Here is a 21,183-nt window from a genome sequence, read left to right as displayed (position 1 = left end):
AGGCTGGGGTGCCAAGGGCCCTGCACGTCTGCAGGAGCTGGCTGGCTATCACAGAGTCTTGCAGCACCTCTGGCTCTGAGTTTCACAGAGCTTTGTTGGCTCAGAGGTGTAAGGATGTGATAAGTGTATGAGCTCACTTCAGCTTGGGGTGGTGGCCGCCCCAGCTTGCCTCTGTGGCGGCTGGGTTGGCTTTTATGTGTTGCACAGGTTCACATCCCTACAGAGCAGGTTGCTCATTTCAAGCCCTTGTGGCTCAGTTTGTGGGCTGAGGTGATAACCTGCTGAGTGCAAGGTGTGTTTACTTTTCTTTTTTTTTCTTTTTTGTTTGTTTATGTGAATCACTGTTACTATGAATCGGCCTTGCTAAGGAAGTAAAACAAACGTTTATTTGCAGTCTTCCCTGGGTAGTTGGCAAAATTCTAATCTGCTTTAGCAGCAGGCTAATGTAATGTAACAACAAAACAATGGAAACTTTGAAGTTTCCACTGCCCTCTGTTTTTTTCGTTTTCACTACTTTGACACCCAAAACACAGGTGAGCCTGTTTTAACATCTGTGTCTTTTGCAGTAAGAGAGATTGCAGTACCTGTTTGGAAGGGTGACAATAACCCAATACCCACTTTATGGGAACCTTAAGCTGCTCAGCAGAATATTCCTTGCAGGAATAAAAAAAAAAAAAATCTCTTGCAAGACTGATGCACCGCTAAAGCTCCACATACTGTGTTTCACTGGAGAGGTCATGGGTCTCTCAGGGTTAAACTAGCTCTTCTCTTAGTTGCAGTGAAGGTTGCAGGCTTTTGTTAGACATCTTCATTCTTTTTTGGTGGTTCATAAGCAGGTGGTCTGACTGAATTTACTGGAAAAGAGACGAGACAGCAGTGTGTTAATGGTAGACAGAAAAGTGAGTAAAATCACAAGGCCAGCTATAACCAGATGGGGCAAAAGATATTGTCCAAATAGGAATCAAATAAAGCTGTGTCTATACACTTACAATGTCAGCCACTACACTGAGACCTTCATGCCAAACATACAGAGGCAAATCAACATTCTGTCTACATAAGAATTACCTGTTCTCAAACCTGTTCTTAATTTAGGCATAAAGCATTGTCTCTTTGTGTGCTAATGCAATGCCTGAAATCCCTGATTGTACTCGGTTGATAACTGCTATCAGACTGTGCTCTGGGCTAACAGCTGGGTAACCTAACAAAATGTGTGTACAGGTGAGGTGGTTCAGAGTCTGCCTTTTGATAGGTTGCACAATCATTGTGGTTCCCGAGGCCTCAAGGTTTATCACCTTGGGCCTTGGTGGAGGATAAATTTGTGAAAGGAGGGTGAGGTGATGGAGAGTGCATCCTTGGGGCTAGCAAAGTAACCGCTGCAATATGCACCTAGAGCAGCCAGCCCACCAGCTTTAGTGGCTGTCAGAGGTGCCCTTCACATCTGGAAAGACAGCATGTGTGGTTTATGCTGCTTTTGGTGTTCACACTGCTCTGCAGTGTAGGCAAACTCTCCTGGGTTTTCCCATTCCCACTTTAAAAGAGGAGCCTTGTTTCCTCTGATGCTGATGCTTTTATTTCCTTATTTACCAACGCTTGGGCATTAGCCAGGAGGGAGGCAATATCGAGCACTCGCTTTAATGTTTCGGTCTGAGATTTAAATCTGATTTCAAATAGCATTGAAATGTCACTGTAAAACTCAGCAGAAGCCAAGAAATTCCTTATGAAATGGCACAGGTGTAGATAAGTCTTTGCTCATGGGTACTGTCTGTGCATGTCACATCCTCTGTATAGAAAAAAGGGGAGTGTCACAGCCATTTTTCCTGTTCTTTGTAAAAGCAAGCCAACACTCACTGCCTATGGATAGTTACATATGACAGAGCCTGCTAGTTTAATGCACATTCTGATGTTCTGGTCTGTACCGTGGTGCATCCTTTTCTGGCTGCAGAAGATCAAGAACCTCTTTGTGGCCCCTTCTTTTTTGTAGCTTTCCCTTTAAAGCTGAGCCTCAAAAATTATGAAGTGCAGAGTACTAAACCAGTGTTACATGAGCTTGGTGTTATACCAGCAGCAGTAGCAGCGTCTTGCATGCCATTAACAGTAACATAAACTAGAGCTCCATCTAAAACTTCTGTAGGCTTATCCTGGCAACTAACTTACAGAGAATAGTGGGGTAGCATTTTTTGCTGGTATGAAATACTAAATGGGAGAATAAGCAAATAAAGGAATGGACTTAATCATCTTTATTGTGTGCATCAGATTGGAGTTTTATATCTGGGGAGATGGTTATTTCCAGGTGCTATGTTATCAAGGGTACTTATCCTTTATAAAAGCATGGTCAAAATAATAGCAATGGTATTATACATAAGAAAATGAATATATTCCACTTGGTTCAGCTAGCAGACTAGCTTATTCTACTTTTGTTCTCCTTTTTGGATGAGACATTCAGTGGGGTTGTTTTATCTGATCATTCAGTTTTAATAAGTAGTGAAATTGCTGACTTGTATTTAAGATAGATAATAATATCAAAAACAAGACAATTTGGCTTTGTGCATCTTTTCTGTAGATAAGCATAACCTTTTCTGTGTAATCATGGAATTCCATCAGAGGAGGCTGCAGGTTCTTCTTTCCCAGTGAGTGCTTTGATTCTTATTCCTCTGCACGCTCCTTCCCTACATGGTAGCTGGTTTATGTGTGTGCTTATGGGTTTACTGATGTTCTGGAAACAGGTCACTTACAGTGTAGTTTATACTTGGATATTTTGCTGTGAGTGGGTTGGAATTTCAAATACACAGTGACAGTGATATTTTATTTATGGAAAGGATATTGTTAACAACCCATAAGGGTTTTCAATCATTTAAATTACAGTACAGCCTATATCGATGAACTGTAAACTAAGAGGATTTATATAAGATTATAATAGCTCCAGAGGAGCTGTGAAGTGAATAATCTGCATTTTACAAGTTGCGCTGCTGTGGTCTATTATGTCAATCCTCATGCACTTGTAACATTTGTTGTTGAGCAGCTACTGTTATTTGCATGTTCACCTTGTCATTATGTTTTGTTCATTGGAAAAAAATGGACTATATAATAGCAGTATTTAATTTTTTGAAGTGTGATGGAATGAAATGTCCCTTAGAAGAGTAGTTTTGATACTATCATTTGAAAAGATCTAACAGCAATAGAAGATACCTCCTCCATAGATAACGAGAATGGACAGAGAATAGGAGCACTGTAGTATAACAAGAGGTTTAACTTCTATGTGGGGTTACTTTAGAGAATGAAGAATCAGATTCATCCTTCAGTGAAGGAATGACAGGCACTTCTATTTTTTCATATCTATTTATTACAGGAAAAAAACAGCTGCTAAGCAAAAACAGATAAAAGTAAAGATTTATCAACAAAGAGGATGAAAGGCAATGAAATTCCCTGTCCCTGGGCAAACTTTTATTAGGAGATGAGCTTGTTTTGGGTCTAAGAACAGAATTTTTCTATAGATGTAAAAAATGAGTACAATCACTTCAGCATTCCTCTGAAGGCCATGAGGAGAGCCTTTTTCTTAGGCTCAGGCTATTCCAGACACAAGTAGGTCCCACGTGTAGGCCACCTGGACTTGGTGTTGACTGTTGTCAGAGTCAGGATGCTGTCCTAGAGGAACTACCCTGAACAATATTGAGTTACATATTTTCTCTGCTCATAAGAAAATAATTTCCCCCACAGTGGCCCAAATCCTGCCATCTGCTTTGTGCCTATTTTCTCTACTGGAACAGGCCTTGCAAGCACTTTTGTTAAAATGATACATACATTTCTCCTCTTCCACAGAGCTGGTGTTTTCTTTAGGCTTACCCTGAGGTGCAACTGTCAAGAAGGCTGGTACTGGACAGTGTGCTATGGAGTGCCAGGGTATGCAGCTTTTTGATGGCACTGTTAAACATTGATGTGCAGGTTGATTTTGAGTCAGGACAAGAGACAATGCAGTAAGGTCAGTATAAACTATAATGATCACTTTGATTTTATGATTTTAGCAGGAAATAGTAGTACAGAGGGTACACTGAACAGTGTGCAATTCCAAAGATGAGTCAGTCTTAAAAACTTACATCTCATTGACCATACTGTCTGAGATCATTGAAAAAGATTCATTATTCTGGATACTTCGTGCCACTATCCAATCTGAAATGCCATGAAGGAACTTGATTTACAGAAAGGTTTCAGTACTAACTCTCTAACAGCTACATTTAACGTTTTTAACTTAAAAAAAATGCTCTTTTGTGCATATGATTGTAGTTCAACTCTTAGGAAGTTTTAGTGAGAGAGTATTTCAGCTTGCTGATATTTCCTTTCTCAAAACACTAAGGGAAATAAAATAGAAAAAATTTGTATTCCCAGTTGAACTCCATCCAGGTTCTTCGAGTTACTGCATGCCGCAAAGGCATATTTCAGCTCATACTTGGAGATTTCTGGATTTCTATTCTGTGTCAGAACTCAGTAATTTCTTTTCAAGTTATTTCAGTGTGCTATATGGCCTCTTCCACATCTGTAGCCAGTCTGCTAGCTAGGCTAGCAAGAGCCTTTTTTCCTTGCTTTCTGCAGAGAAAACTATTTATCTGCTGGACAGCCCCCCTTCATGGCAGTGCAGTATTGTTAAGACATCTACTTTTAATTTGATTTCAACCGTTTTTATATCTTTTAAAATGCTAATTCTTCAAGACACCCACAGTTACCATTTTTCTCATTTTGAATTCCTTCAGAAGAGGAGCCTTTCTTGGTAAATGATATTTTAGTTTCCATGGTGCTCCTTATTACAAGTAACTGCTCTTTTCATCACTGAATGGTGCAATTTCCATTCATGCCGAAATATCAATGGTAACATACAGCAGCAAATTATTCCTTTATGATCCTTGGCATTGTGGAAACTCTCAGGCTCAAAATTAAATGTCAAGGAATTTAAAAAGTATGAAAAATCTGACTCTTTTTATGCGTGCACACAGAGAGGCACACGCTCCTCCCTCCATCCCTCTGTGCAACCAAGCATTTGTCTTCCCTTGTTACCATAAGGAGTCATTAATATGCTACTAGTGATGCTTCCTAACAAGCTCAGATGCAGGGCCGAGGGGGCAGCGTTCCCCTCTGTACCCTCTGTGGGAGCTGAGCAAGGTATTTGGTATTCAGGGTGGTTGTTCCCAGCTTCTGAACTTGAGCGGCTCGCTTTGGGAATGATAGCAGCCTTGCCAGTCTGCTCCCTTGCATTACTCAAAATGTCGCTTTGCCATTTGCTGTGCCATAAATCAGAAACATATGTCCTTAGTATAGACAATAGAAATACATACAGATCAAGGCAGCTCTCTGCTTTCAGCTCGTCTCTGCCGCCTGCACATGCTCCGGTATCTGCAGAAGTGTGGGAAGGGTGGTGTGACAGGCAGCACGGTTTGTAGTGGGAACCCTTTGCTGACCACCATAATCTCTTTTCCTGGCAATGACATTATTGGTGTGTGGCAGCTGCTGGCTGCTGGCTTAAATTTCTCAGCTTTGAGGCCTGATCTGCTCATTTCCCACCTCAAGGTCTTTTGTTTATACTGGTAAATATTCCCCCCTTGGCTACTGCCAGTGCTCTGCTGTCTTTGTGCTTCATGGGAAAGTGACCATGCCGGACAGCAGCTCTGCCTGCCAGTAAGTCTGCAGGAAACTTCAGGAGACTCCATCTTTCCTACAAAAAGTGATTCTGTCTTGGGAAAGTAGACCCTGTTGATAAATCAGGTGCTCAGAGAATTAATAATTTCAAATTCTCAGGAGAGCATCCTGTAAAACTACTTTTTATATGCAATTACATCTTCACACTCTTCTTGTTACATTTAAGTCTGTCAGTGAGGTATGTGTCTCTGCAGAGTGGGTAAGAGGAAGATAGACCTGTGATCCTGTGCCAGATAACAGAGCTTGGAGGAGGCACTTTGAATCACTCCTCTGCCCTACTCCCCTTCATTTCCATATATGAGCTTGATGCAGGCAGGTGTTTTTGTTTTTACAACTCCATGTCAGGTTTGTGGTTATAGCTTCCTTGCCTTCAAGCAAGCACCATGATTTACTATTGCTTCTTGCCATAATCTACCCTACTGGCAGTGCTGTAAGCACTTCCAGCAAATACGTCTCAGAAGAAAATAAAATGCTGGAGCCTGTGAAAGAGCAGAGGTGCTCCCTTCATCTCCTGGCTGAGCGTGAACTAAGCAATAAAAGTCAAATCTGAGTTTTTGCGTCTCTGGTGGAAAAGGTCACAAACTTCCTAGAATACATGAAAGTTTCCCACAAATGAAATAAATGAAGGATGTCAAAATGCTAATGCTAGGTAGAAGCATGGAAGTCATTCATCAAACCCTGGAGTGACAATGTATTTGTATCTGAATCCTCTAAATTTAGGCTATACTGCTTTTTACAAAGCAAACTTTTGTGAAAAAGAGTGGCAGACACCATTTTCATTATTTTAAATCACACCTTTATTGCAATATCCTAGATAAATGAGCATCTTCCTCTGAGCATCTTAGCTCTAAATTTAGTTTCTGAAATGCTAAATGAAGATCCTTTCCTAGAGATCCTGCTCAGTTGCTGCTCACATTTCCTGACTTTTCTCCAGTTAAGTCTTCCAGACTCTGTGATGCACACCTGAGTTCCCAGAGCAAGCCTAGTTCCATGCAGGGGTGGCTAGGCCTGACTATTACAATGAGAAAGAAAAGCCAGCTTAGGTCCTTGGGACTTTTAGGTCCTCAGGAGAGGTGTCACTTGGGGTCAAATTACAGTGCAAAATAAAAGGCAGATCTGATTATTCCTGTGTCTCTTGGAAAGAGCCACAAACTTTGTACAGTGAGGTTGTGAAGGAAGTAATGTGAAGATGTTAGATACTGGCACTTGATGGATGGATGGAAATGGTTTATTAAAGAGTTGACTGAGAAGTGACAGGGAATGATTTATATCTCATGTTTCAAGTTTGTGTTCCATTTCTTCTTTTAAAGAGACATTTTTAAAAAATTAGGCTCCCATTTTACTTGTATTTCATATTGTTTCAGCAGCTCTGTGTGCTGCCTCCTGTGCTCACTTTCTGGTTCCTGTCAGTGCTCCTGTGCTTGCTATACAAGAAATGTGCATGGCTAAGCAGAGACAGTGTGCCTTAGTGTTGTAACCTTGAAAGTAGTTTCTGGATTTAGCTGTGTTAGTTGTGGATATCTGCTGTGTTGGCATAGTTTTCTTTGGGAATGCCAGAAATGCTACCCACTCCATGAAAAAAGATTCAGGATCTGTTTTGAATGTGAGAGGTCTCTCTAGCTGTTAGTCCAAGTTTCAGAGAAATCAATATCGCTCTTCAAAGAAAGGCATTTCATAAAAGGCATTGGCTTGACAGGTTAGGACTTGGGCTGTGATGTAAATGAACACAGCACTCTGCTGAGATCTGGCTAGCCAAGCTGAGTCGGTACACAGTGTGACTGCAGCCAGGTTCAAATCTCTATTAAAATAAAGCGAATCACCTTGCAAGCATAACAATTATGCTTTGTTATAGTCTCTCAAGGGCTATGGACAGGTCTGCTTCTGCTTGAGACTTCAGCTGGGAGGGTTTGCCTAGAATGAGTTGTTACAGAGAATGGTGTTACCCTGTACAATTGGTACCTTTCTAGGTCTTAAGTTTTAGCCAAGAGAGTATTTATGCTAATTCACTTTTTAGGAAACCCTGCTGGAAAGTGAGGTTTGAAAACATCTGAGAAGTTAATGAAATCTACTGCCCTTACCCACACACTTGTAATGCAGTTTGACCGTTTAAAGTCAGTTGGTCCTAGAAGACCCCTTTTATGAACAGTAACCAATTATGATCCAAACCAGTGAAGTCAAACATCAGGAAGAAAGCAAGTAATTAGGCACAGCATAAACCCATTTCTTCTCCTGCTAGGTGATAGAAAGAGAGAAGATATTTAAATGCAGACAGTGGCCTGATTCTTCACTCTGTTATGCCAGTGTCATGCTGTTGTGTCTCTGCAAATGTCAGAGGTACAATGCCTTGAGATGGAGAAGGGAGCCCTTTTTTAATGCCCGCTCCAGCAGTAACATCCGTGGAGCATGTGGTGGTGAAAAATGAGACCGCAGCTTTATGCTAGTCTTTCATTTTTTCATTTCTCCTCTGGAAAATCCCAATCAAAAGAAGATGAAGAGAAGTCATTTGATATAATACTATCTGAGCTGCAAGTCCACAAACAGCAGCTCTGGTCTGGAGCATAAGGCTGGAACATATTGAGAGGCAGTGAAGGGGGAGAAGCAGTGATCTGCTGAGGAGAAACTTCACTACAATAAACAAAATAATAATAGCTTGTTGCTGAAATAATTTGTTGCCAAGACACCTATTAGCATTTACAGATGTGTGGATTTGAGATGTGCAGTGATGATTCCCATCCCTTTTGCCTCTCTGTTCCTGGCTTTGATTCTGTCCTGGGAGGTGGCCTCCTTTTGAGTCTTGCATCCTCCTTTTCTCATAACAGACAGGTGAAATTGTAATTTTTTCACACATTGACATGGTGAGAATCATTTGATACCTTCAGTGTGACAGGCTGTCTTGTAGGCTGTTTTTCTTATGAAAAACATGGATCAGCGATAAGTAAGTTTACGTTAAAACATAATACTTTGCTGTCCAGGGTTTGGAACTGCCACAGCTTGTAGAATGACCGCCAAAGAATGGTGAGGGATATAGGCTGGGCTCTGGAATGCATCACTTACTAAGCCTAGCCTATATGTCTTCTGGTCTTGCACTGAAGTCCTGGGAATATTAAATTACCAGGGCTTTCTTGCTTTCTGTATTGTATTTGGTTATTTTTTCCAGTATCGGGTTATTTGGATAAATCTGCACTTGTGACTTCTGCCAAGCTTTGGCCCTATGGACAGTGCAATAGATGATTACATTTTTTAAGAGTGCCAAAATCTGGAAACAGTTCATTTGGAAAATTTCTTAACAGATTGCAAATGGTGAATAAATTATCGCACAAGGGGACTTTTGAAAAGGATCTTGAAACTCCCGTGGTGGTAAATTCTCAGCTAAAGAAATGTAGCATATTCAGGCTCATGCTCACAAAAACCAAGCAAATCCTTGCCTGGAAACCATCTGAAGGAATTAGGACTTTTCATATCTTCTTTTTTTTTTCCCTTTGTTTTTTCTTTAAAAAATAAAACATAACAGAAAGTATCTTTCACAATTACCATATAACAGTAAAGATGTGGTTTATATAATCTAACATTACCAGCAATTACTTGATTTGTTTAGATTTGCTTATGTTCCTGGCTGGGTCCCATTGGCACAGCTTTTTTCAGGACAGTTGACTCAGCCTGAGCACTTGTAAAAACCTGCATTTTAAATGGGCACAAGAAGTGATTTTGGCACAGCTTCTAAACAACAAAGAATGTGGTGACAATGTATTTTATACTTGCGAACTCAGCTGACTTGGTGGGGCATATTTGACAGTGTGCTTGTTTCATAGAAAGAACAGCCTGCAGTGGTCACAGCTCTTAGCACTCACTGTTTGTTGTTACAAAAGTTATCATTAAGCTGGGATATGAGCTGTAGACTTCTGCTACTTGGATGATTTATTGACATTGTTCTTCTTATCCCCAGGTTCTCATTCTGGCTTTCTTTTTCTTCCCCTCCCCCCCCCTTTTTTTTTCTTTTCTTCCCCTCTTAGTGTGCTCTGTGTTTTTTCTCTCAGAAATATTTGTAGGAGGTAGTGCAGTACCAGAGCAGTTTATCAGAAGATCTATGATTCTGCAACACTGAAGGTCAAATCCAAACCCCAGTGGATATCCTTATTAATAGAACCCTGTGCCCTGGCTTTGGGGCTCTTTACAGGCTCTAAAAGGAGAAAATATGCTTCCAAATCATATATAGCATAGCTTGGCAGTGCATTTGAGCCCTGCATAGCCACAGGAAGGACTAGCTGTATTCCTAGTGCTGAATTTCTCTGTGATGGTAGACTCCTCAGTAACTTTTCTTCTAGGAAGCACAAGGTACATGTGCTCTTTGTTTAAGCTGTTGTGATTTTTCATTACAATTGCTTTGTATATGTGGCAGAAGGGGAATATTTGGTTTTGAATAGTAGCTAGGGATGGGTAACTCTTAAAATGTGTGGAGATTCAACTCTATTTTAATCAACATTCAGATGCTTAGAAGCCACCAATCTGATTTCAGACAGACTCTTTAATTTTATTGTCAATAGTTTCCTGATTCTATTTTTTTTTCTTTTGATACCTATTTTCTTTAAACTTCTGGGAGAAGAGATTAATATTGCCAAATACTCTCTTGGTTGCAGCTTCCCCTTCTGCCAAAAGAGCAGCCTGCTTGAATATTTTCTTGGCAGTAATGCACGAGACACTTACAAATTTCTGTACAGGTTTGGGGCTAATCTCAGCACCTGAAGGTCTACTCAGAAAAGCAGCTGATTTAAAAATAATTTTTCTTGATTTTGAAATCTGTTGAGATTTCACTCTGAGATGAAGCGCAAAAGGAAAGCACTTCCCTAGAGTAACCAGCAACCAATTCAATGCAAGTTCAAGGCATGGGCCTGCTTTAAGTAAATAAAATACCGCAGTCTCCCATATCCAAGTACACACAATGCTATGGTTTTTAAGCCATTGGCAATTCTGAAGTCCTTATTGGTTGGATGAGATTTCTGTTTTGGTGCTAAGATTTTTTTCCTAAGAATCACAATAATTTAGATTGGAAAAGACCTTTAAGATCATCAAATCCAACCATAAGTCTAGCACTGCCGAGTCCACCACTAAGCCATGTCCCTAAGCACTATATCTGCATATCTTCCAATTCTTCCAGGGATTGTGACTTCACCAGTTCCCTGGGTAGCCTGTTCCAGTGTTTGACAACCCTTTTCGTGAAGAAATGTTTCCTAATATCCAACCTAAACCTCCCCTGGTACAACTTGAGGCCATTTCCTCTTACCCTATCACTTGTTACCTGGGAGGAAAGACCAAAACTCATCTTGCTACAACCTCCTTTCAGGTGTAGAGAGTGATAAGAAATGTCATACTGAAATAGTCAAGTTTCCCATCAAAAGTGTTGGCTTTAATGAATAAAAATCTTAAAGTGAGAAATATTTTTTTTCTTGAATTTTCTGACTCCCTCTAGTTTTGGCTAGCTGTGTGACAGTTGTAAATTTGCATCATATCAGAAACATGACTTACTGGTGTGCAAACACCCTATGTTGTGTTTGATTCATAGGATGCAGAAGAAAAAGGTGAAACCTGCTTCAGTAGAGGCAATTTAATGGAGAATAGAACTTAGGTATGATTTTTCATGATTTGGAGAGAAGATTTGGAAGTCTAGGAGAATATCTAAAATACAAGAAAATTGGTACAGTGATCCTCCAAGGAAAGGAGGTGATCTTTAATGCTAGTGGTATTACAGTTTTCATTCCAGTGCAATAACTGTAGTTCATAGTAGACAGTTTGATAATGCTATCATGTTGCAAACTGGGAACTGGCTCTTAAATTGGATGGATAGAAAAGATGATTAAAGCTCTCAGTAGTTTTACATTTGGTTCCTACCTGTCTGTCTGTGCTTTCAGATGATTCGAGGACCAAGTGTAAATCTGGTCTGAAGTGTCAGTGACAAATGAACCGTACTGTGTTACTCATCCCTGAAATCTTGAAACTGGCCTCTCATTTTCGTCTAAATCTGTCACTGAAAGCAGTGCCTAATAAGCAGCACTCTGAGAGGTTGTGTGCAAATGTACGGCAGCCCTCTGAAGGCCTGCTTCTGCCGGGAGTCAAAAGGAGGTGCAACCTGAGCACTCATTTTGCTCAGAAGATGAGGACTTAGTAGCCCAGAAGCCACAGCATCCCTTGTGCTGCTTCAGGCGTGAGTTAAGATCTGTGGGCTTTTTAATGAATAGTACTTGCTGACTAGGTCTAGCTTTTTTTGAGTTATTTTCTTCTCCTGATTTTTTTTTTTTGCTGTTGGTATTACTCTCCAAGGGGGTTAGTGTTCTTCAGCATAACAAGGTAGGACATGCAGTGCTAAGAACAGTTATGTTTGGAAGCATGATTCCTCCCATCTTAGTTTTGAACTGCCATTTTATTTTATAGGAAATTAGACTGATATTTAAATTAGAAGTGACTAAAGCAAGCAGGTGTTTGGTAAGAGTTAGAATGGACAAAGATCATTTGTTAACTTTAACGAGGTGGTTTCAGTCACTCAAATGGTATTTATGAACATATTACAAATTTGCTATTTTTGGCTGGAAACATTTTTTCTGAGGTTGGAGTAAGTGCTGATTTATCCAATAGCTTGGTGTTTGAAGCATTCATCTGTGGTACAGAAGATAGAATTAAAATCTCACTTCTAAGAGGCTTTGAAATCATATATTCCTACCTTGAATCAGATGCTAAGTGGATTGAACCCAATTTACACCCAGGTCAGGTAAGAAGCTTAACCAAACTTGTTGCAGAATATCTGGCAACTGAGCTACAAAGACATTTTTCACATAGACATATTATCAACGTGCAGTGATGCAGTATTTCTTGAGTCAGTAACTTTGTGGTTTTTCCAGCAATACAGCACATGTATTCTGGGCTGTTTGTTCTGGTCCTTGCCGTTGCCTCCTCCATCAACAAGCACATCCTACAAGCTGACTGGTTCCCCTCCTTCCAGCTTCTTCACCTGAGACCACATGCTTGACGTAGCAGTGTGTTAATGCAGTATCATCGTATCTACCCAGATCTGATGCTGCAATACAGCATGATCCTCTTGCCGACTTGTGTGTCTGGGTTAATTATAGTATTAGAATTAAAGGACTAAACATTGGTTTCAGAGCTGAGCCTTTTCTTGCTGTGATGCAGATGTCAATGATATCAAGCAATGATATCAAATGTAAAGCAAATAGAGTAACAGTTGCAAGATCTATCTGTTTTTTGTTCCTAACTCGAACATTTGCCTGCAGTATGACTTCAGACAAATTCACTATGCCTCTGTTTCTCTTCTTTAAAATTGGAATAATTCTGCTTTTCTGCTTTGCTGACAGGGAAGACATACTAAAGTTTAGCATCATTATTTATTTGTATGTTATTGTTCTGTCTTTTAGCAAGATGTCAGGGGTTTTGTATTGTTCAGTACTCTTTGTACTGTTCTAACACTACAAATTTGTACTGTTCTTATTTCTGTGTCATATTCTTCCCTCATGTATTCCTGAATAGTGAGAGAGATAATTGGGATATGGTAAGGTGTGTGAAGGAAGAATTGCACAGAGGAGGAAAGGACAGAATTTCACATGCCAGACATTTTGGCACCCAGGTAAAGGTGTTGAACCACCTCCAGGTGGGAAGTCATTGAGTGCCAGGAGGTATGTTGGAGATGCCACTGTGATCGCTCTCCTGATAGACACAGCTGGATCACCTGCATCTGTCATCTGCCTTATTGCTGGTTCAAGCGCAGATATCTGCTGCTTTCCTATTGGCCTCAGCTTGAAGGTCAATATAGATAGGCTCCTCAAATAGGCCATACTTCTGGTATAGGAAGTATGGCGGCCACAACCTCTGGGAGTCCCCAAAGGATTCCTCCTTCAAAATGGTTTCTCACCTCTTCATTATAAACCTATTTGCTTTATTGATATGGGTTTTTTTTAGATGTGTTATTTTTACTGGCAGTTTCTAATTGTGATATTTTGGGATCACCAATGCGCATTCACCATCATTAGTAGCTCCTTCTCATGTTACTTGTTTCATGTTCAGGGAATAGCAACCAGATTGCAAAATAATGAGCTACCTTGTGTATTTCAGAAATATACCCCTCGCAATATGCATTTCAATGATTATCGTCACAATTGGCTATGTGTTAACAAACGTGGCTTATTTCACTACAATCAGTGCTGGAGAATTGCTCCTTTCAAAAGCTGTAGCAGTGGTAAGTTACAGAAGAAAAATACAAAGCTATATCCTGGCTGCAGTTGTGTTTGTTGATATATTCTTATTTCCAGGGGAAAAAAATCAAGGGAACACATCCAATCAGGCTTTTCTATGGCTCCTTTTTTACACAACAAGTTAGCATTCCAGTGTTTTTAGTCTGATTTTTGACTGATGGGATTGCACTTAAGGCCATTGATAGCATTTCTAATGCAATGTTACACTATATGTATTTACCTGAAATAACAAAGTCAATAGGACTTAAATTTACAGCCAAATACATACTTGAAGAATTCTTTGCTAAATTGTAGGCCGAACTTCTGGGAAGCAGGAAGCGCAGATATCTGTGGAAGTGGGAGGTCTCAAAGATTTTTTTTGTAGCGGAAAGTGCCAACGTTGTCTCTGCACAACATATGTCCCAAGTTCTTAGGAAGGGGGTTGCTGTGAATACCGGAGTTCATTTGGGAATGAGTTGCAATACGACCTCGTTTGGAAATACTGCTTTGTTTGTTTTTGTGGAATTGTGGTGATACTGGTTTTTATATTTATAGTATATGACTTACAATGAGGAAATAAAAATTTCCATTTAATTTCCAGTCATGATACGGCCTATGGTTATTTCAATTGATGTGGCACTTAAAAAATGACCAAATTCTGTAGCTCATAGGAGATTTAGAAACAAAACATTTTGCAAATGTTTTGCAAACTTCAGGACAAATGTGCATGTCTCTTGTGGTGCCCAAATTTCAAATTAACACTCTTTTGGTAACCTGAAGTAATCAAGTGTGAATGGATGGACTATACCTCTGGGTAGCATCAGCTGAGTAAAATGAAGGCTGTAGAAAAAAATATTAGGTATGCAGATCAGACCTTGATCCACTCTGATTGGGTCTTCTTTTTGGAGTCATAGTGATCTAAACCACCATAAATCAGGGCCTGATTCCACCTCCCCAGCACTGCCTTAGCTGGTGTTCTTCCACACTCAGTCAGGAGTAAGGGTGGGCGACTTTGTCTGCAGTAGACTTGATGTCATGAAATAAGAGGTAGCAGATGCACAGCACAACTTTCAATAAGGGATGCAGAAAAGAGTTATAAATAAAACATGCTATACTTATTAATAATTTGTTAATTATTATTAATTAAGTAAAATTTTATGAAAAATCACTGTATGTTTCTCTCTCTAACAGACCTTTGCTGAACGACTAATGGGAAACTTTTCTTTAGCTGTACCAGTATTTGTTGCTCTTTCCTGTTTTGGATCTATGAATGGTGGCATTTTTGCAGTTTCCAGGTAAGCATTGCTGCTAGTAGTGGGGGTGAAGGGCATGGGATATACATTGAAAGTAAGGAAGCAAGGAGAAGGGAAAGTAGGATTCATTCCTTTAGCAGGAAATGAAAAACAACTGGAATGTTTACCAGGTGTGGGGCTTTTTCTCACTTTGTTCCTGTTGGGTTTAGTATCTTGTTATTAAAACTCTTTGAATGGTTTGGAAATGGATCTCTCTGACTGTAGCACTTAATTAATGGCTGCTTTGTTTCATGTGAAGGAGGGAAATTGGAGGTAAAATACTAACTAATTCCAAACACTGATCATAGTTTAAAGTAAGGAGGGGACACCTTCAGAGATGACTTTGATTTCTGCGTATGGGTTTCTCTTGCTGTCTTTTCATTCAGAAATCCTCAAACAAGCCTAAGAAGTGCTGCTGTGCTATGTGACTTTCATGAGAAGCTTTGCCTAGTCACAGTAATGAGCACATTTAAAGTCTGTCCACATTTATTTCCCACCAGGATGTTCTTCGTTGCATCCCGCGAGGGTCACCTTCCGGAAATTCTCTCCATGATTCATGTCCACAAGCACACTCCTCTGCCAGCTGTCATTGTTTTGGTAAATCATACAAACAAATGTTCCCGCACAAGAATTCGTATTACAGGCTTGCTCTGGAGGATTTGAACAGAATTTGGGCACTGCTTGAGTCTCATTTATTGATGTGTATGTGGGCTTTGGGTAGGGCAGAGGATAGTGCAGAAAGGAATGAGATTTGAGAGTTGTTCTTATTCTACTGTCTCCTCCTTGCTATTTTGCCAGGTAGCACTTGACTACCTATTGCTGCAACCTAATTCATGTCTTAATGCCCTTTATTTCTAAGGACACTGATAGTGATGAGCTAGTTCCCTTTCAGAGAATCAAATTCCAGTTAAACAAACAAACAAACATGGGATTCATTTAACTGAAAGTGCAGCTAAACACCAGCATCTGGGAGCACCCTAAAGGCTCATTATACCACCTTATAGAGAAAAATGCAAACAGTTACGCACTAAGATAATGGAGGGGGAACCCTCAGCAGTGCAGTGTAGCGGTGATTAAAAAATGAGAGAACGTGTGCCTGGGCAATGGTCTGTGAATTGTCTAAGGAAAACACCAGTATTATAGTGGAAATCCTATTACTGACTTCTAAAATAGCAGCAGAGCTAAAATCTGACCATGTGTTTGAGTTGCAGAGTAATTTGTACTGTGAAGTGTTACAACAAAATGTCACGACACAAACCTTGAACCTTGGTTTGCATAGTGCCAAGAAAATTTCTACTTTCTACTTGCAGTCTTCATAACTGTGGGTGCTCAGCCCCTCTTTTGGGACCAATGACTGTAATGTATTTGGACAGACCTATGTGTCTGTGGGAATTCTAACCACAGCAGATCTGTGTGCATCTGTGAGTATACACTAGTAAGATCAGATGCTTTTATGAGAATTTGAGTTGGTTTTTGCTATAGATGCCTATAAGCTCCCTTCTGAAGTGCCAGCTGAAGTATTGAATTTTATATGTGCAAGTACAACTGTAGGCATTCTAATTTTGAAAATTAGGCAATGTGACTATGATGAAAAGTTTTAATAGAATTCATTTTACATAAACATTTACTTTACATTTTATTTCTTTGGGCTGAAGCAGTCATATTTTTCAGGTAAATTGCATTGACTGTTTTTTGTGGAATAAAATGCACTAAATGAATGAATATATTATTTTTTCTGAACGGTATTTTCTGCTATTGCATCTGCTCCTGCTACACTTGTGCATTGACTTTCCTTGAAAAAGTCAGGTTATCATATGAAGATGGCTTTCCTTCAGAGACTGAAGATTTTTTTCTTGCCTTAGTGCAAGTAGAATAGTTGCAGGATATATTCTACATGTATAGTTTGCATTTTAGTGTTTTCCTATTTTATTTCTCCTGTCAAGGTCTACACACTGTAAGAAAGGAAAGAGTTCTTGAGGAGAAACTGAGGAGATTAGCATGTTCAGTGTCAGGCTTGTTAAATAAAAAAAACACTTTTAGGAATTAAGAAATCTGTCTATGTATGTATGTCCTGGTATTTGATAATGCATATGTAGTGGCTCTGAGAAATCATGCAATCTGATTGTAACCTTATTTATGTTTTTCTTGATAGCTCTCCGTTACTGTCTGTGACCCTTTCTTGCATTATCATGCTTATAACTGAGGTTTAAAACTTTTAAGGGCTGAGTCTATAGAGAAGAAATCTTGCCCAATATAATTCAGTGGCAAAATTTCCTTTGACCTTTACAGAGAAGGAGTTTGCTTAATATCTGTGTGTAAAGAACCAAGCACTTTGTAAGTCATTAGAGGTTGGAAGCCAGAGACCCATATTTGAAATATTGATCCTTTTGGTGCAAATCCATGCTGCATTCACTGCTTAAAAAAAATAAAAAAGAGAGAGAGAGAAAGGCTGCAAGTCTAGAGAATTAATACAAATTAGTCTTCCTTACATAAAGATTTTGCCCAGTGTTTTACTGCACCTGCAGTTGACTTCACCTGTTGCCTCATGATCAACCTAGAGAGGCTGTCACTGCCAGGCTCTTCCTTGGTGAAGTTGCCTCTTTCCTTCTTCAAATACAAGGACTGTGTCATGGCGAGCATAGGGTGTCTCATACAGGAAGTGCAGGCTGCCCTGCACAGTTGATCCAAGCTGCAAATATTCCGCTTTTATCCAGAGATTACCCTGAAATAGATCCCTGTGGCCTACACTAATCATCTAACCCAAGGCGGAACACTCTTGTTTCTACATAAGCTTTTGCCTGCTTCACAGGTTTCTGAACACCTTGTTAATGAGGAAATGTATTTATCCTAGTGTCCCCTCTCCTTCTTGCTATTCAGTAGGTGCCTGAGTGACAGCTAAATGTTTCTGCTTAGAAATGTTTGCATTTCCAATGTGCAGTAAGTTTACACCTTGCAAGCCTGAAAAGCATTCTGTAAATGCAACCTGGTGTAGCCTGCTGGCATCCCATGAGGTATAGTTAACCCCCACCATGCCCTCTTGGTTGAGTTCCCCTATTGCAGTCTGCGGGACTGTAAGACTTTTTCCTCTTCCACAAGACACCCGGAAACCTCTGCTGTCATATGGCCAGATGTGACAAAATTTAGCTGCTCTTGTCATTTGCATCAGTGATGAGTGAGTAAAACTGCAGTGGGCTAATATATTTGTCAGATCCCGTGAGAATGGTGCCCAGGATACCAAGCAGTGGGCTCTGTGCCTGTGTGTTTGTCTGGGTCACAGGGGGCAAATATGTATTGATCACATATGGCCACCTTGGACAGATATATATTAATCAAACGTGGTCCCAGAGGACAGCTAGGTATTGATCACACACCTGATTGCATGACAAAGGCAGGCCTGAAGTCTGTGGCTCTCAGGTGTCTCTGTGAAAGACTGTACTCCTTGTCCCTGTGGAAAGATTTGGCATCGCTGCTGTAAAATAATAGAGATCGATACACTAAACCCCTCTTATGCTCTGAATTTCTTTTGCAGCATCCTCTCACAATGATAATGTTATTCAATGGGGATCTCTACAGCCTCCTGAATTTCCTCAGTTTTGCCAGGTGGCTTTTTATTGGACTAGTAGTTGCTGGGTTGATTTATCTCAGATATAAACGTCCTGATATGCCTCGTCCTTTCAAGGTAACCTCAGCTCTCTACTGTTTTACATGAATCCTTGTCCCTTGTATCTGTTGTGTAGTCAGACAGTAAAGGGGCATTTTCGGATATAGAAAGCTAACCTCTTTTTCAAGAAAGACAGTTAATAGAAAATATTCTTTTGCACTGAAGGATCTCCTTGTGTTTTCCTGCAAGCTCCCCAGTGCTACCCCAGTTGCAACTTCTTCTGAAAGACAACTCTTGCCTATTCCCTGGTGCTTGTGGGGCAGTGACTGAAGCTGCTGTATCAAAGTGAAGATATTTGCTCAGTTTTGCCCATCTGACATGTTGAGGCACTGTGATGCAAGCTGTGTGAAAATATTTCTAGTCCCGTGTAGTCACACAGGCTCCAAACTACAAATATCAGGGTTATGTGTGCCAACCTAATTTTCAGCCAGTCCTCTATTTAATGTCTATTTTGATAAAGGCCTGAATAATTTTGCCATCAGAATACATGTCAGGCATAAGTATTAATAATAAACATTTATTTCATTACATATCAAATATAGAATATGCCAATTTGATGTGAAAATAAGTTATTAGTGCTATTAATGTGGTATTTGGGACTTGCATTTGGTTTACAGACACAGTTACTTTGAACCCAGGAAGAAAATGCTAACAGCCTGGCCCATTGAACAGCAGCTGTTTTGGCCTTGGTTCTGCCACTCTTCTTGCTTATTGTAACATTTTACAAAGCAAGTTGTCCCATTATGTGGCTGGAAAGACAACGTCCGTCATGGAAAAAAATGGAGGAATCCATATCTATTTATATATTGCCACAAAGCCTACTGTACAAAGAGCTAAGAATGTGTGCTGTTGAATTCTTGTAGGTATGTCTGTAAATAAGAAGGTCAACAGCACAGCTTGTTTGTTTGTTTTTTTTATTAAAATAAAATACTTTGACAACGCACAAAAGAGGAACAGTAATGCTTCAAGGCATGAAAGGAAGAGAACAATCTCCAAGGAATCCTCCAATTCTCTGTTACACCGAACATCTCAAAAGCCATGCCTGTGTAGGTGTTTCCTTCAGAAAGGTGCTAACATAGTGGTTGTAGTAGTATTCTTGAAAATTGAGAGAATTAATTTGATATTGTTATTTTTTGTACTTTCAACAGTCACACTGATAATGCTATCAGTCATAAAGTCAGAAAGCAGTTTTTCAGAAGCTAGCAGTTGCATAATGCTATCAAATATCTTTATCACTGGTCAAATTGGTGTTTAATTTGCTCTCTTCCTGCCAGATTTTGATTTTTACCTTAGGAAGAAAATCAATATATTCTTAATAGTTTTAAAAGGTGACTTGAGCTTCTGGTTGTGTTCTAAAATGTTTTCTAATAGGTAATTATCAAAAGAGGAAATCTTTACTGTAGTTAGTGCTGTTTACTTATCTACTGGAGGATTAGAGAAAGGACTTCTGTAATGTAACATATTTACAGCCCTTCCATTTTAAAGAACATAAAACACTGTAGCATTTTAGTGTGTAATTGAAAGACTTCTGTGGTACTTACTGCATAGCACTATGTGTGGCTTGTTTTCTGCAGTCACTGGCATTTTGTGTGCATGTTGTAGCTACCCGTATTTCCCCAGAACTGTTCTGTACTGCTGGGTTTTGTCCAATTCACATTTCATGGAACATTAAATGCCACTGTCATTTGATAGCAAGGTCAATGTAAAGTAATGGTTCTTTGTGTGATTTTGTTTCAGGTGCCTCTATTTATTCCAGCATTGTTTTCCTTCACCTGCCTCTTCATGGTTGCACTGTCACTTTACTCTGATCCAGTGAATACAGGGATTGGATTTGCAATAACACTGACTGGAGTTCCTGCATACTACCTCTTTATTGTATGGGACAATAAGCCAAAATGGTTCAGAAAGCTCCTAGGTAAGTCCATCTCCTTCATGCCAACTCTGGGAATTTCTCGGAGCTCCCTATGTTGTGAAATCCTTCCAATCGATCCTCTTGGCTGCTCTGATCTGGGGATGACAATGCAAGTTTCTTTTTGGAGCGTGCTATCTCATTGCTCTGCCAGTTGCAATCAATGTCTGCTAACTAATGAGATATATTTACAGCAAGCCTATTCTTCAGCTAAAGAGATTGACTCTAAATGACTGAATGCCTCTTCCCCCTATCCTCCATCTCCCTTCCCTTCCCTATAAACAGCTGATTCCTTTTAAAACACCCATCTCCCTCCCCTGGCCATTGACCTATGCTAATAGAGAAAGTATTCCACTCCTAGGAGAATTGGTTTTGAAACTTAAACATCACAGTTACGATGACAGGATG

The 21,183-nt window shown here is 39.9% G+C and overlaps 1 protein-coding gene across 1 annotated transcript in view; it reads left to right on the top strand.

The window, feature by feature from the left end:
- Window positions 1–21,183, top strand: part of SLC7A11 (solute carrier family 7 (anionic amino acid transporter light chain, xc- system), member 11) — a 57,453-nt gene that overhangs the window by 31,688 nt on the left and 4,582 nt on the right. The window contains exons 7-11 of the mRNA XM_010181427.1: window positions 13,795–13,918; window positions 15,105–15,208; window positions 15,706–15,802; window positions 18,735–18,884; window positions 20,604–20,785. Coding sequence (XP_010179729.1) covers window positions 13,795–13,918; window positions 15,105–15,208; window positions 15,706–15,802; window positions 18,735–18,884; window positions 20,604–20,785 — 657 coding nt within the window. The remainder of the gene's footprint in view (window positions 1–13,794; window positions 13,919–15,104; window positions 15,209–15,705; window positions 15,803–18,734; window positions 18,885–20,603; window positions 20,786–21,183) is intronic.

Source organism: Mesitornis unicolor, unplaced genomic scaffold (genome assembly GCF_000695765.1).
Source record: "Mesitornis unicolor isolate BGI_N332 unplaced genomic scaffold, ASM69576v1 scaffold15620, whole genome shotgun sequence".
NCBI classification, from domain to species: domain Eukaryota; kingdom Metazoa; phylum Chordata; class Aves; order Mesitornithiformes; family Mesitornithidae; genus Mesitornis; species Mesitornis unicolor.
This window is presented reverse-complemented; position numbering and strand designations above follow the sequence as displayed.